This window comes from Cheilinus undulatus, linkage group 18, assembly GCF_018320785.1.
Source record: "Cheilinus undulatus linkage group 18, ASM1832078v1, whole genome shotgun sequence".
NCBI classification, from domain to species: domain Eukaryota; kingdom Metazoa; phylum Chordata; class Actinopteri; order Labriformes; family Labridae; genus Cheilinus; species Cheilinus undulatus.
The window spans coordinates 21,616,900-21,630,626 of record NC_054882.1 but is presented as its reverse complement, the minus strand read 5'-3'; the positions used below and the strand labels follow the sequence as shown (position 1 = coordinate 21,630,626).

General features: G+C 39.1%; 1 protein-coding gene across 2 annotated transcripts in view; it reads left to right on the top strand.

Moving 5' to 3' along the window:
* Nucleotides 1–13,727, top strand: part of asap2a (ArfGAP with SH3 domain, ankyrin repeat and PH domain 2a) — a 79,335-nt gene that overhangs the window by 51,803 nt on the left and 13,805 nt on the right. For both annotated transcript variants that reach the window (XM_041812719.1, XM_041812718.1), the window contains exons 6-19: nucleotides 818–947; nucleotides 1,391–1,476; nucleotides 2,220–2,295; nucleotides 2,421–2,507; nucleotides 4,845–4,948; nucleotides 7,102–7,171; nucleotides 7,514–7,601; nucleotides 9,172–9,220; nucleotides 9,325–9,491; nucleotides 11,045–11,178; nucleotides 11,667–11,761; nucleotides 12,580–12,769; nucleotides 12,911–12,996; nucleotides 13,427–13,542. In XM_041812719.1, coding sequence (XP_041668653.1) covers nucleotides 818–947; nucleotides 1,391–1,476; nucleotides 2,220–2,295; nucleotides 2,421–2,507; nucleotides 4,845–4,948; nucleotides 7,102–7,171; nucleotides 7,514–7,601; nucleotides 9,172–9,220; nucleotides 9,325–9,491; nucleotides 11,045–11,178; nucleotides 11,667–11,761; nucleotides 12,580–12,769; nucleotides 12,911–12,996; nucleotides 13,427–13,542 — 1,478 coding nt within the window. The remainder of the gene's footprint in view (nucleotides 1–817; nucleotides 948–1,390; nucleotides 1,477–2,219; nucleotides 2,296–2,420; nucleotides 2,508–4,844; nucleotides 4,949–7,101; nucleotides 7,172–7,513; nucleotides 7,602–9,171; nucleotides 9,221–9,324; nucleotides 9,492–11,044; nucleotides 11,179–11,666; nucleotides 11,762–12,579; nucleotides 12,770–12,910; nucleotides 12,997–13,426; nucleotides 13,543–13,727) is intronic.

Here is a 13,727-nt window from a genome sequence, read left to right as displayed (position 1 = left end):
TTTTAATCCTACTGCTATAAACTTGAGTTCTAGATGGCCTTGTTGTCATTTTTTGTCATAAGCTACATTAAACCTCTGAGCGGATTTCATATTGGAACATTAGGAAGTAAAGGCTGTCTCTATGCACATGAACTTAATTATCATTAAAAAAGTAGACATATCTGACAGGAAACAAAGTGCTGCATCCTTTTTGTAGGGAATATGCTGTCAGAAAAAACAAACAGCATATGGAAAAGAATGCCCTGTTGCATGGACTGGTGCCCTGCTCCTCCTCTGTGTATTTGGTGTGTTTCCTTGATTGCCTGTGTGACATTACGGTACGCAGACATGGTGGTCTTTGTGAAGAAATTAGCCTGGCTTGAATACTGACTCACAGGCAGCTTTTTTAACCTCTTAGCCCTTTGCTTATGCCCTCTTCAGTCCATCATCCCTGGACTTCAAAAGCACTACAACCTTATCAAAAACATCTTATCTACTTAAACTTTCAAAACAAATACGCTAATTAGAAATCTGTTCGATGTAAATGTTCGATGCCTGCTCAATACTTGAATGCTTAAACAAAACTATGTAAACACACTTAACAAAATACCTACACCACTCCAACCCTCATCTCATTAATTTACGACCTTCTCAGTTGAACTAACAATCTTTAACCCATAAACATTAAACATACAGAAGCCACACTGAGAGTACAGTACGTATCTGGAGTACAGTTAAATGGCTAATTTTACACAAAACCACTATGTTGTTGTGCGTTATTGTGCTGTAATGCATGCACTGTGTGCTCTTTGACCCCTGTGATGTCACTTCCTGCTAGCACTAAGATAGAGAAGGAGAAGAAGGAGCATGCTAGGCAGCATGGGATGATCAGGACTGAGATCAGCGGGGCTGAAATCGCTGAAGAGATGGAGAAGGAGAGGAGATTCTTCCAGCTGCAGATGTGTGAGGTTAGTCGGACATCAGAGTGGGAGTCATGTCACAGTTTGATGAAGGCTTTACTAGCTGTGTTTTACTTTGAGCCCGTACCTCTGATTGCCCTTTTTTAATAACTTTAAACTTTGATCTCTACACTGAAAAGCACCACAGACACATTTTCCACACTCTTATAGCTCTACATGTATCTGCTTTTAGACTCAGTTTGTTGTAATTTTTTATAATCAAAGAAGTGATTTAAAAAAAAATGTCTGGATTGCCATTGTGATAGTGAAAAATGGCTCTGCTACTAAAGTTTCATCAGGGTTTTTTTTCTAAGGTTTTACTGAAATAGGAGAGTGTACTTTGAAGGTTCAGTATATGGTATTAATATGAAGCTGAGGTTGCCTTTCCCTAACCCAACCTCACCCTGTCTGACTACGTCTGTATTCAGCAGTTGTTCTGTTTGTGTTTACAGTATCTCCTCAAAGTCAACGAGATCAAAATCAAGAAGGGGGTGGATCTGCTGCAGAACCTCATCAAGTACTTCCACGCACAGTGCAAGTAAGACAGTCGCAACCTCCAGATAGTCACGATTAATTTAACATAAACTTATCCTCTTGATCCTCACTTGTCACATTGTCTTAATAATACAATGCGTCGACACTTGAATTTCCATGCCGACTAATTTTTATCCTTGCAGCCCTAATGTATTTATAGTTTGGAAATTGTTGGTCAGAAGTCAAGGTCATTGTACCTCATGTTTACCCTTTAATTAGCAAGGCGTTATCTTAATGCATTGAGGGATTTTATTTTTTAAAATCTTAGACCATGTCTACTCTGACTTTTGAACACGAAACCTCTAAAACACCTTGACAGATATTCTTTTCACTTTGCACAAATGTCAAATCTGACTCAAGGTCGATGTATTTAGATTTTGGAAATTGTAGGTCAAAAGTCAAGGTAATAGTCCCATGTTTTCATGTGTACCCCATGATTAGCAAAGCATTGGCTTCTTGAGAAATGTGTTGGGGATTTTCTTCAAACTTGGTACAAATGATCCCTCTGACTCAAGATTGAGTTGGTTAAATTTTGGAGGTCAAAGGTCAAGGTTATTCAGCCTCATGTGCAACTGTTTCCTATAAGAGTCTATGAATAAAAAATTTTTATTCAAAAATTTTATTTTTTTTTAAATTCCACCCTTGAAAGTGGCAGTGTTTATGATTTTCATCACTCAAATTTAAATACAGATCCAATTCTGTAAAGAGAAGATGCTCGTTGTGTTAAATTGATCTCCTTCCTGTCAGTTTCTTTCAGGATGGTCTCAAAGCTGTTGACAACCTGAAACCCTCCATAGAAAAACTGGCCACAGACCTGCACACAGTGAGAAAAAAATGCAATTCTGCTATCTTGTTTACTTTATTTAACTTAACCTAAAAATGTCTGACGTGTCATATATTACTTTTTTTTTCCTCCTCTCCTGTTTTCTCTTTCTTTTCTTCTCACAGATAAAGCAGGTGCAGGATGAGGAGAGGAAACAGCTGACACAGTTAAGAGATGTCCTCAAGACCGCGCTACAGGTGGAGCAGAAGGAGGTAACACGCAAACACATGTGCAACAAAACAAACAAAATAATGATTTCTGAATCCTACAATTTTTCCACTTAAATCAGATTATAAATTTACTATTTTAGTGTCAGGACTCACAAGCTAAACATGATCATCTGTGACATAGGACTTTACCTGGGTTGAAGTTTACCTCAACATCTTTTTAAAGGCTGAAACTTCTATTAGCATCATGCACGCTTTAATAGATGGATAGGATTTATAGTTGGCCTTGTGTCTGCTCTTATATTAAAATGATAACTCCCGGTATCACCTGAAGATTGTCTTCTTCTTTCCCTCTGTGCCTTCGTCTTTTGTGAAACAAGTCTAGGAGAGTAAGTTGACCTCTTCACTGTTCTGTGGTTGTTAGCATTTCATTTTTATTTTGGTGTCATTTCAGTTGTAGTTCTGGATAATTGTTTTGTATTCTGTTCTTTCATTGCAGCAGATAATGTGTGTTTTGCCATTTTCCACAGCTTTGGTGAATTTTAGCTGTGGCATTTATTTTAAATGGTTTTTAAATGAGCTCCAGAAAGAGCCACATTCCTGCTCTTGGCAGATTATCCTGTGTGCTGTGTCTCTGCTGATAACAGTTCACACCAATAAAACCTTTAAAGACCCATCATCACATGCTTTAGAAGTCTTCCTGCTTCCTTCTTGGTGTGTTGTTTGAAGAACAGAATGACATAATTCCCAAAAAAAAATCTCTGCTCCTTGTTCAGTTTCAGGTAGTTGTTACACTCTAGTTTAACCTAAAAATCTGAATATACACTATATTGCCTAAAGTATTCACTCACCCATCCAAATAATTGAAATCAGGTGTTCCGATCACTTCTCATAGCCACAGGTGTATAAAATCAAGCACCTAAGCATGCAGACTGTTTCTACAAACATTTGTGAAAGAATGGGTCGCTCTCAGGAGCTCAGTGAATTCCAGCGTGGTGCAGTGATAGGATGCCACCTGTGCAACAAGTCCAGTCATGAAATTTCCTTGCTCCTAAATATTCCACAGTCAACTGTCAGTGGTATTATAACAAAGTGGAAGATATTGGGAATGACAGTAACTCAGCCACGAAGTGGTAGGCCACGTCAAATGATGGAGCAGGGTCAGCAGATGCTGAGGCGTGTAGTGCGCAGATGTCACCAACTTAGAGAGCTTCATGGAATGGGTTTCCATGGCCAAGCAGCTGCATGCAAGCCATACATCACCAAGTGCAATGCAAAGCGTCAGATGCAGTGGTGTAAAGCACGCCATCACTGGACTCTAGAGCAGTGGAGACACGTTGTCTGGAGTGATGAATCACGCTTCTCCATCTGGCAATCTGATGGACGAGTCTGGGTTTGGCGGTTGCCAGGAGAACAGTACTTGTCTGACTGCATTGTGCCAAGTGTAAAGTTTGGTGGAGGGGGGGATTATGGTGTGGTGTTGTTTTTCAGGAGCTGGGCTTGGCCCCTTAGTTCCAGTGAAAGGAACTCGAATGCTTCAGAATACCAAGAGATTTTGGACAATTCCATGCTCCCAACTTTGTGGGAACAGTTTGGGGATGGCCCCTTCCTTTTCCAACATGCCTGTGCACCAGTTCACAAAGCAAGGTCCATAAAGACATGGATGAGAGAATTTGGTGTGGATGAACTTGACTGGCCTGCACAGAGTCCTGACCTCAACACGATAGAACACCTTTGGGATGAATTAGAGCAGAAACTGAGAGCCAGGCCTTCTCATCCAACATCAGTTTGTGACCTCACAAATGCGCTTCTGGAAGAACGATCAAAAATTCCCATAAACACACTCCTAAATCTTGTGGAAAGCCTTCCCAGAAGAGTTGAAGCTGTTACATCTGCAAACGGTGGACTGAAATCATATTAAACGCATGGATTAAGAATGGGATGTCACTTAGTTTCATATGTGTGTCAAGGCAGGTGAGCGAATACTTTTGGCAATATAGTGTATATTTACAGCTTTTTCAAGACTTATAAAAACAGAGCTGTTTGTCTTTTGAATATTTCAGAATTGCTACTGAGACTAAAGCTTTTCTACCTGCTGCTTCACAAGAGGAGCAACAATTCTAATTTCTTTGTCTCCTTATGTGCAAAATCACTCAGGCCCACAGCATCAGTCTACCTTTTGTTTTCCATACATGTCTTTATATTCTCAGAGGAGAGAGAAACCAAAAAGTAGAGCATGATTTAGAGTCATTTTACGTTTCACTACCTCCAAAGTGATTGCTTTGTGGATTTGCAGTACTCAAGTGCAGCACCCTTTTTACTCTTTGATTAATTTATGTTTAAGCTGTGATTTGTCATTTCTTTGTGCGTGTGTTTTCCCAGGAATCACAGGTGAGGCAGAGCACCACCTACAGCCTGCACCAACCACAGGGTAACAAGGAGCACGGCACAGAGCGCAGCGGCTTCCTTTACAAGAAGAGTGATGGGTGAGCTTCAAAGAATGATTTAAGAAGATCATCTGTGGCGCTTAAGGTGGAAATGTTACAAGGTTATCATGCATAATAGTTGTAGAACAAGGGGATTTTTTTGTTTTATATTGAGATTTTAGAATGGCAAGATAAGCTGATTAAATTTGAGGGAATACTCATACCAGGCTATCTGTTCTGTGCCTAAGCATGTTTGAACCCTAAGGTCTGTTTTTTCAGCTGGTGTTAGTGCTCTCTTCCACATTTCCTTGGCCTCGGCATGGTTGTAGGAGGGGGGTTTCAGCGTGGTGTGGTTGCTCTTGCCCCAGCATATTTTATTAATCCATCATGGTCAATATAATTTGGCTTTTTTTACAAAAAAATCATAGAAACCCCTCTTTAATGTCAAAGTGAAAACAGATTTCTATGAAGAAATGTAAACTAATAAAATATGTAATGTTAATGACTACAGAAATATTCATCGCCTTCAGGTCAGTATTTAGTAAATGCACCTTTGGCTACAATGACAGCACTGAGTCTGTGTGGATAGGTCTCACTCAGGCTTGCACATCTGGACACTGTAATTTTACTCCATTCTTCTTTGCAAAACTGCTCAAGCTCTGGCAGTTTGCACGGGGATAGGTGTGAACAACCCTTGTCAAGTCCAGCCACAAATTCTCTATTTGATGGAGGTCTGGGCTTTGACTCAGCCACTCCAGAACATTCACTTTGTTGTCTTGAAACCATTTTTGTGCAGCTTTCACTGTATGCTTGGGGTTATTGTCTTGCTGGAAAAAAAATCTCCCAAGCTGTAGCTCTCTTGCAGACTGAATAAGATTGCCCTTCCAGGATTTTCCTATATTTTCCCGCATTCATTTTACCCTGTACCTTCCAGGGCTAGCTGCTGAGAAGCATCCCCACAGCATGATGCTGCCACCACTATTCTTCACAGTGAGGATGGTGTGTTTATGGTGATTTGCAGTGTTTGGTGTCTTGTCCAATGGCCAACAAGCACCATTTTGATCTCGCCAAACCAAAGAACTTTCTTCCACTTGACTATGGAGTCTCCCACATACTTTTCTGATTATTCTTTTAATAATCTTTTTGATGAGTTGTTTGGAGTGTTATTTTGTCTTCATGGTGTAATGGTTGCCAGGAATACTGATTAACCAGTGACTGGACCTTAAAATATGTGTCTTTATACAGCAGTCACTTGAGACACATTCACTACACTCAGGTGATCCCCATTCCCCTAATTGTGAGACTTCTAACACCAACTGGCGGGATGTCTGTTGAATCTGTTTTCATTTTGATATTGAAAACTTTCTTTCTTGTAATTTTTTTTATCAAAAAAGCAAAATCATATTGACTATGTCTGATTTATGAAATCAGTGAAAAGATAAAACAGCCAAGGGATAAATACTTTTTATAGGCACTGTGTCTGAGCTCAGGTTTCTAGCAGTATGAGTGCAGGCCATCTGGGGACTGGGGAGGGGCTACAATCATGCTTCGGCATGGTATGAGGCACCTTTATGTGAATGCAGCCTTATTCTGCTGTCAGGTTGCTCTGACTTAACAAAACAAAATTCATTAACTCAAGAGCATCAAATTAAAGTACAACAAAACATGAAGTATATTTGAAGTGGATGGGTGTTGAAATTAAGACCAAAGGAATGTTTTTCATACTACAAAAAACCCTTCTTTATTCCTCAGTATTCATGCTAAATTTGTTCTAATTTCTAAGATTCTTCAGTCTGTATATCACAAAATCCTGAAGCCTACAGTAAGGTCTTTATTTATATTTTTTATATTAACAAACTACCTATGGAGTCAGTGTCTCATAATTTTAATTGTCTTATATAAACCTGACAAAAAGAAAAAGAAAAACGCTATCACCTTGAAGAAGGTGGAACCGGAGAATCCTTTTATTTTTTCACTTAGTTTCAGATAAATGCACTTTTATGTAATGTATAACTTTTCAATTAATTTACTATTTATTTGAGCTCTTTTATTAATTATTCATATATCTTAGCATATATATGAACACATGGATCAGCTTGATTCATTACTAATGCATGTGTTCTTTAGTATAACGTGATCATATTAATATTTTATCTGCAGTGTGTTTTACTGATCTGTCTGTGACGTCTTAACACCGTCCTCTGTCTGTACAGGTTGAGGAAAGTGTGGCAGAAAAGAAAATGCACAGCAAAGAACGGATACCTCACCATTTCACATGGCACGGTCAGTTAATGATTTTTTTTTAAATCTCTGGGCTGCAAGATATAAAGATTAAAACACATGAATACCATATTAAACTTAACACAAACAATACATGACCGATCTGAAACACAGCTTAGGTTCAGTGTCCTAGCTTTCTGATTATCATGTATAATTTAAAAGACAGCAGCGGGGTTCACATGTTAACATTCCTCTTATGTCATGGGTTTTTGAATGAAACTTTAACATTAAAGATTGAAATCCCCAGTTTATATCACATTTGTTTTGGCTCCAGCAGCAGTCAGATACTGTTAAACACAACATACTTGCTCATGTTTGTTGTCCGTCCTTCTCTGTCTCTGGCAGGCAAACCGACCGCCAGCTAAACTCAACCTGCTCACCTGCCAGGTGAAACACAACCCAGAGGAAAAGAGAAGCTTTGACCTCATATCTCGTAAGATACCCCTATCTTTTTGTTTTTCATTGTACTCCTTTGTCCTTTTATACATTGTCTAGCTTATCTCTCTCCTTTCACTTTTTTCCCTGCTATTTCTGCACCTTTTTCATAATGTTGCACTTAAACGCCAAACTACGATTAGCTGAATTCATCTACATACATTAAGCCAAGATGCTGCAGCAGTATGCATTTCAAACAGGTTTCTATTTAGACAGCAGCAACTCAGTATTTTTATTTTTAAGATAAACTCTAAAGATTTGCAGCACATCTGCATCTCAATCCTGGGGATCAATCATAGCATATAAAAAGGAGTTAAAGCCTGCAAGATAAATGGAAAAGAGGCACTCTATTATGACAATTATTCAACTTTTTCAAGTGATGAGAAATGTAATGTTAAAAGCGGATTTTCAAAGTCTTTTTTTCAATCTCACTGTCCAAAAAAAGATTAACTGCATTGTTGTGGCTGTACACTCAGCAGATTTTTCAAATACCTGCATGGTAAAGTCCCTGTAAAGTGAAATCCAAAATTTGTGTCTTAACACATCAGATATGTTGGAATAATGTTGCTGTAAACATGTGAAAACACTGAGAGCTATATGAGCCTAACTTTCATATTTAGACCTTTAGAAAGTTGTTCACATCTTTTGTAGCTTGGTTTTATTTTAATAGGACCCAGGTCACCTGTCTCTATGGGGAGTTACCCTGCCCCTCTTCTGCTATGACAATATAGAAAATTACTGAGTTAATCTCAATACAGTCTATTGTTAGCTGACGTTACTATCTTCATTGAAAGTTAACAGCCAGCTACATGCTTTGTATTTTTTGTGCCAGAAAACAGTAAATTTAACCCCCTACGTCTGTCTCTCTCTCTCGCTTGTCTGTTTTTTTTACTTCAACCAGATGCCACAGTAACAAACATCTTTCCTGCGGAAGTTGTGCTTTAATCCATATGTCTGTCTTTAGTCATGATGACTTGATGAATCAGGTTGTGGCTTTGTCTCTCTCAAAGCAGCAACAGTTAAATCCCTCTTCTGTGTAAGCAACGTGGTGCTAAAATTTAGTAAAGTACCCCATGATAGACACACTCTATTCCTGCCAAGTCTGTCACAATAAAAGCCTCCAATGCTAATCATCATTGCAGACTTTAATTTTGAAGACCAACAACAGGAAATGGATAGGAAAATGCATAACTTCACATAACTCAGAAAATTAGATGTTAGAAATACCTGAGATATTAAATGCTATAACTAGCATGTGTTTTTCTTGTCATCACGCTTTGACCTGTAGCTTTTGAGCCTTTTTTATTGCCATGTTTATGGTACAGAAATTAGTCTTCTTTGAGGTTTGTCCAGGTTTTCCTTTCATAAGTCACACTGACACTGACGCTGAGCTGAGGAGGCTAAACTTCTACCACTGAAGACACAACATAGTCCAAGTTTCTTTAGATACTTACTCTTTTGATACACTTTTTTCACCCATCATGTTTTTTTTATGTTTACACTCCTCTCCTTTCTCTCATGTTTTTTAATTCATTTATTCTGATCCATTTTTTCTGATTTTGTTTCAGATGACAGAACGTATCACTTTCAGGCTGAGGATGACCAGGATTGTCAAATGTAAGTTCCTTGCTTCTCTCTCTTTCTCTGTGTGTCAGTCGCCTGTCCTTGCCTTTGCCTCCTCTGTCATTATTTTCATATCCATCCGTTCCCATTTTGTCCAGCTGGATCTCGGTGCTCCAGAACAGCAAGGAGGAGGCGTTAAATCAAGCCTTTAAAGGAGACCAACATGTTGGCGAGAATAACATCGTGCAGGAGCTGACAAAGGCAATCCTGGGAGAGGTGAAGAGGATGACGGGAAACGACGTGTGCTGTGACTGCGGAGCACCAAGTAAGTGACAGCAGAAATGGAGGCCTCTTATCTGATTTGCAGCACAGAACCAAATCACATGTACATCTTGATCAATGTTGCTGACAGTGAGGATTTTACTTCTTACAGCTTCAGTAATTGTATTTCAGACAAGGTTTCTTTGTTCAGATAGAGAGACAGCAGGAGTGCTTCTGGTATCCCTCAAACCGCTAGTGCTCATGAAGGAAGTACTTCAAAAAAGGGAGGGAAACTTGAGAAATTGACACTGGCATAATCCAGGTCCAGGTAATCAGGATGGTTTAGAAAATATAAAAGTCACTCTTTATAGTTTCTGACCTTTAACCTTTAAATGCAAATATTAATCAAGTCCAATGACTGTGTCTAGTTTTGGAAACAAGCACAAAACCCTATCACTGTTGAAAAGTTGACAGTTTTACTGGGAGAAAATAGGCCTTATCAGTATGTAACGAATTAAAATTAAGATCCCTAGATTTCCCGTCTATGCAATGTCACTGTAATTTAAGGTTTTGCTGAAATGTCTGTAGAGATTCTCTTTGTCATACTCTGTCCTTTGAGTTAACAGAACACCTGCAGCCATCACAAAACAGCTGTAAAAACATGTGCATTTCCAGTTATGGTAGGTGCCTCAGCAGCTGAAATTTCAGAGATTATTCATATCTCCTATCATGAGGTCAAAATCAGTCAGGATCTAACCACAACAACTCACTGCTGTGAGGCTGAAGCTGTATTTAATTTTTGAAACTAATCTAAAAAATCCCAGAAACAAAGTATGATACCTTCCTTAGAAGTATTGACTTTGAAGTCAGAGGAAATCCTTTAACCCTTGCCTGCACTTCCTGACTTTGTCAGAGATAATCCCTACAACATGTACGATACAATTGGAAGCATGTTTCAGGACTCTGGGATGAATTAAGGGAAATTATTTGCAGCCTGGAGGTTTGACATTAGTTTAAAAATGTGTGGTATGCTGTCAGTGATGTTTATGCATAATTATGAGCTGAAGTAAAACCACTGGTATGGATTTGGTATGCCCTTGCTTTGGTAAATAGAAAAAATCCAGCAGACTGGATTCTCTGAATTTGTGGGGGAATTCTGATATTACTTTGAAATCATTTTTTTCATGCATGCAAGTCTTCATCATTTTTTTTTTAAGTCCCATGAAATTCTGCCCTGCAGAGATGTATAATCTCATATACTGTACATTAAATACACATAACAGTATAAACTCTGAATATCGAGACCAGGCTCTGTTACAGTTCAACTCCAGGTCATTTTCTCTCATACTGCGTGTAAGTGGATAGCAGAAAGTCCTGCAGGCATCTATTAAATTTCCAGAGCTCACAGCTTTGCACCAGAACACATCAAAGTTGGCCCACTTGCTGCAGAAATCATTTTTGCTGCAGTGGTTTTGCTCAAGGTTAGCATTCATCTGTTCCTGTTTGTATTTGCTGATTCTTCTGTAGAGGCAGAAAATCTCTGTACTGCAAGATGAATTTTCCTGAAGAGTACCCTATTAAATCACATGTCACCTGTATGCATTCCTCCCCTCCCAGACCCAACGTGGCTGTCCACCAACCTGGGTATCCTCACCTGTATTGAATGTTCAGGGATCCACAGGGAGCTGGGAGTCCACTACTCCAGGATCCAGTCGCTCACGCTTGATGTACTCAGCACCTCAGAGCTCTTGGTAAGGCACCGTCCTCCATCCTGTCTCTCTTTTTGTCTCAGTTGGAGTCATTTCTTTGTATTGATTTTTAGTGCAGATCAGTTAGAGGGTTTTAGGCAGGAGAAGACCGAAAGAGAGGACTGATGGGAGCAGATGGAGCAAGGTCTGTAAATCAAGTGTAGCATCATCCACGGCCTCTTTATCCAGAATCTCTGAATAGCTTGAATTTTTTGGGCTTTTCTAATCACTGTTTTGTGCACAGATTTACCGCCTGTGGCACAGTCAGCATTAAATCCATCAATTCACGGTGTCAAGCTCACCACATGCGTGCAGTTTATAAAAATCCTCACACACAAAGACACATTTTAGGGTCTGAACCGCATCCTAATGGAGGTGTCAGATGATGGGTTCTAAATTAATGCATGTGGTGCAGAAAACGTCAGCTGTAACTAGTTTTAATTTACATGTGTGTTCTTGTGTGTCTTTGTCCGCGTGTGTGTGCTTCACAGCTGGCCAAGAATGTGGGGAATGCAGGCTTTAATGAAATCATGGAGGCTTGTTTAAATGTTGAAAACGTGGTGAAACCCAACCCTGCCAGTGACATGTAAGTCAACCCTCCACTTGCTCTTCCTCATGCATTTTTCCTTCAACTAATTCTCTGTTGTATATCATAGTGTGATTTGCTAGGAATCTGCCCTCTTATTTTTATGCTACTTATTAAATGTATATGATTATTGTCTTGAGGTTTAAAATTTATGCCAGGCCTTTAGAAATGTGATCCAACATGTGTTTGGACTAAGTAAAGGAATTTTGTAGCTTATTTACATCTTTAATTAATATTTTAATGCATAATATTGAAGGTCTGATTTAGAAATGCAGACCTGACTGATATTCTTTAATGTCAAGGTGAAAACAGATTTCTACTAAGTTGAAAATAAATATTCATCCCCTTTAAAGTGACTGACCAAATTCAACAGATCTCCAGTCACTGGTTAGTCAGTATTCCTGGCTACCATTACACCATGAAGACAAAAGAACACTCCAAGCATCTCAGAAAAAAGGTTGTTTAAAAGTATAAGTCAGGAGATGTATACAAAACAACTTCTAAGGCACTGAACGTCCTCTGGAGTTGAGTAAAATCCATCATCAAGAAATGGTAGGAATATAGAACATGTATAAATCTGCCTAGATCAGGCTATCTTCAGAAACTGCCACCAAGACACCTATGACTACTCTGAAGGAGTTACAAGCTTCAGCAGCTGAGATGGGAGGGACTCTGTATACAACAGCTGTTGCCTGTTTTTTTTTTCACAAGTCAAAAACTCATTAAATCTCAACTAGAGTTCATACCAGATAATACTGAAAATAAATGTGTTAAAAAGACAGACCGAACAGCGTCTTCCTCTTCACTTCTTCCACCAGGCAGGCGAGGAAGGACTTCATCACAGCCAAATACACTGAGAAACGTTTTGCGAGGAAAAAGTGTCCTGATTCCACGTCACGGCTTCACACATTATGTGACGCAGTAAAAGCTCGGGACATCTTCTCGCTCATCCAGGTCTACGCCGAGGGAGTCGACCTCATGGAGCCCATTCCTTTGGCCAACGGACATGTCAGTATACAAAAGGCCAAGTTTATCTTCTCCTGTTTTTCTTTTCATTTATCTGTTTCGCCCTTCACTGCAGTCTTATTGTTGAAGACAAACTGGTCACATTCCCAGGGGTATCGTGTGAATTTTATATTTTTCTTGTAGGAACAAGGAGAGACAGCTCTTCATCTTGCAGTCAGATTGGTTGATCGGACATCTCTTCACATTGTAGATTTCCTCACTCAGAACAGGTAAAAAAAACAACAGCACACAACAGATTCACTTGTATTATATGATGCAATATGACTGTACAGCATGAAACACAACACTTGTTGGATTTAACAGCAACCAAACCACAGATTTTAGAAACTCATGACTTTCTTTTTTTTTTTTTTTAATTTAAGAATGGCATTCTTTAGATAAAAAGGGCTTTATTCATTTGGCTATTTCACTATTGATGGGTTATGTTAAAATTAAGCTGAGTATCAACCCATTCAAACAACCTTTTTTTCATTTTCAGATTTTTCATAACTGGCAAAAAGCACAGTTAATAGGAGATACTTTACTGTGTTGGTTTGGGGACATTCAGATTAGAGTTTGGTGTGGACAATGGAGATGAATGATTGATTTTATCCCTTTAGATTCCTTTTTTAAAAAGTTTCCCTCTCTGTGTGTCTGCAGCTTGAATCTGGACAAGCAGACAGTAAAAGGCAGCACAGCGCTGCACTACTGCTGCCTGACAGACAACAGCGAGTGTCTGAAGCTGCTGCTGAGAGGGAAGGCCTCCATAGAGATAGGTAAGAAAGCATACCACGAGCTAGAGTGATGTTTTAGCTGTCCATCCCATTTTTTTCATACTAGTCTGGTCATACATTCTTCCCAAGAGTCTGTCCCTTCTTTCTTTCCTTTGAAAAAAAACAATTATTTCTTTTAAAGATGTATTTTGGGGCTTTATGCCTTTAGTTGTAGAGTTGGAAATGAA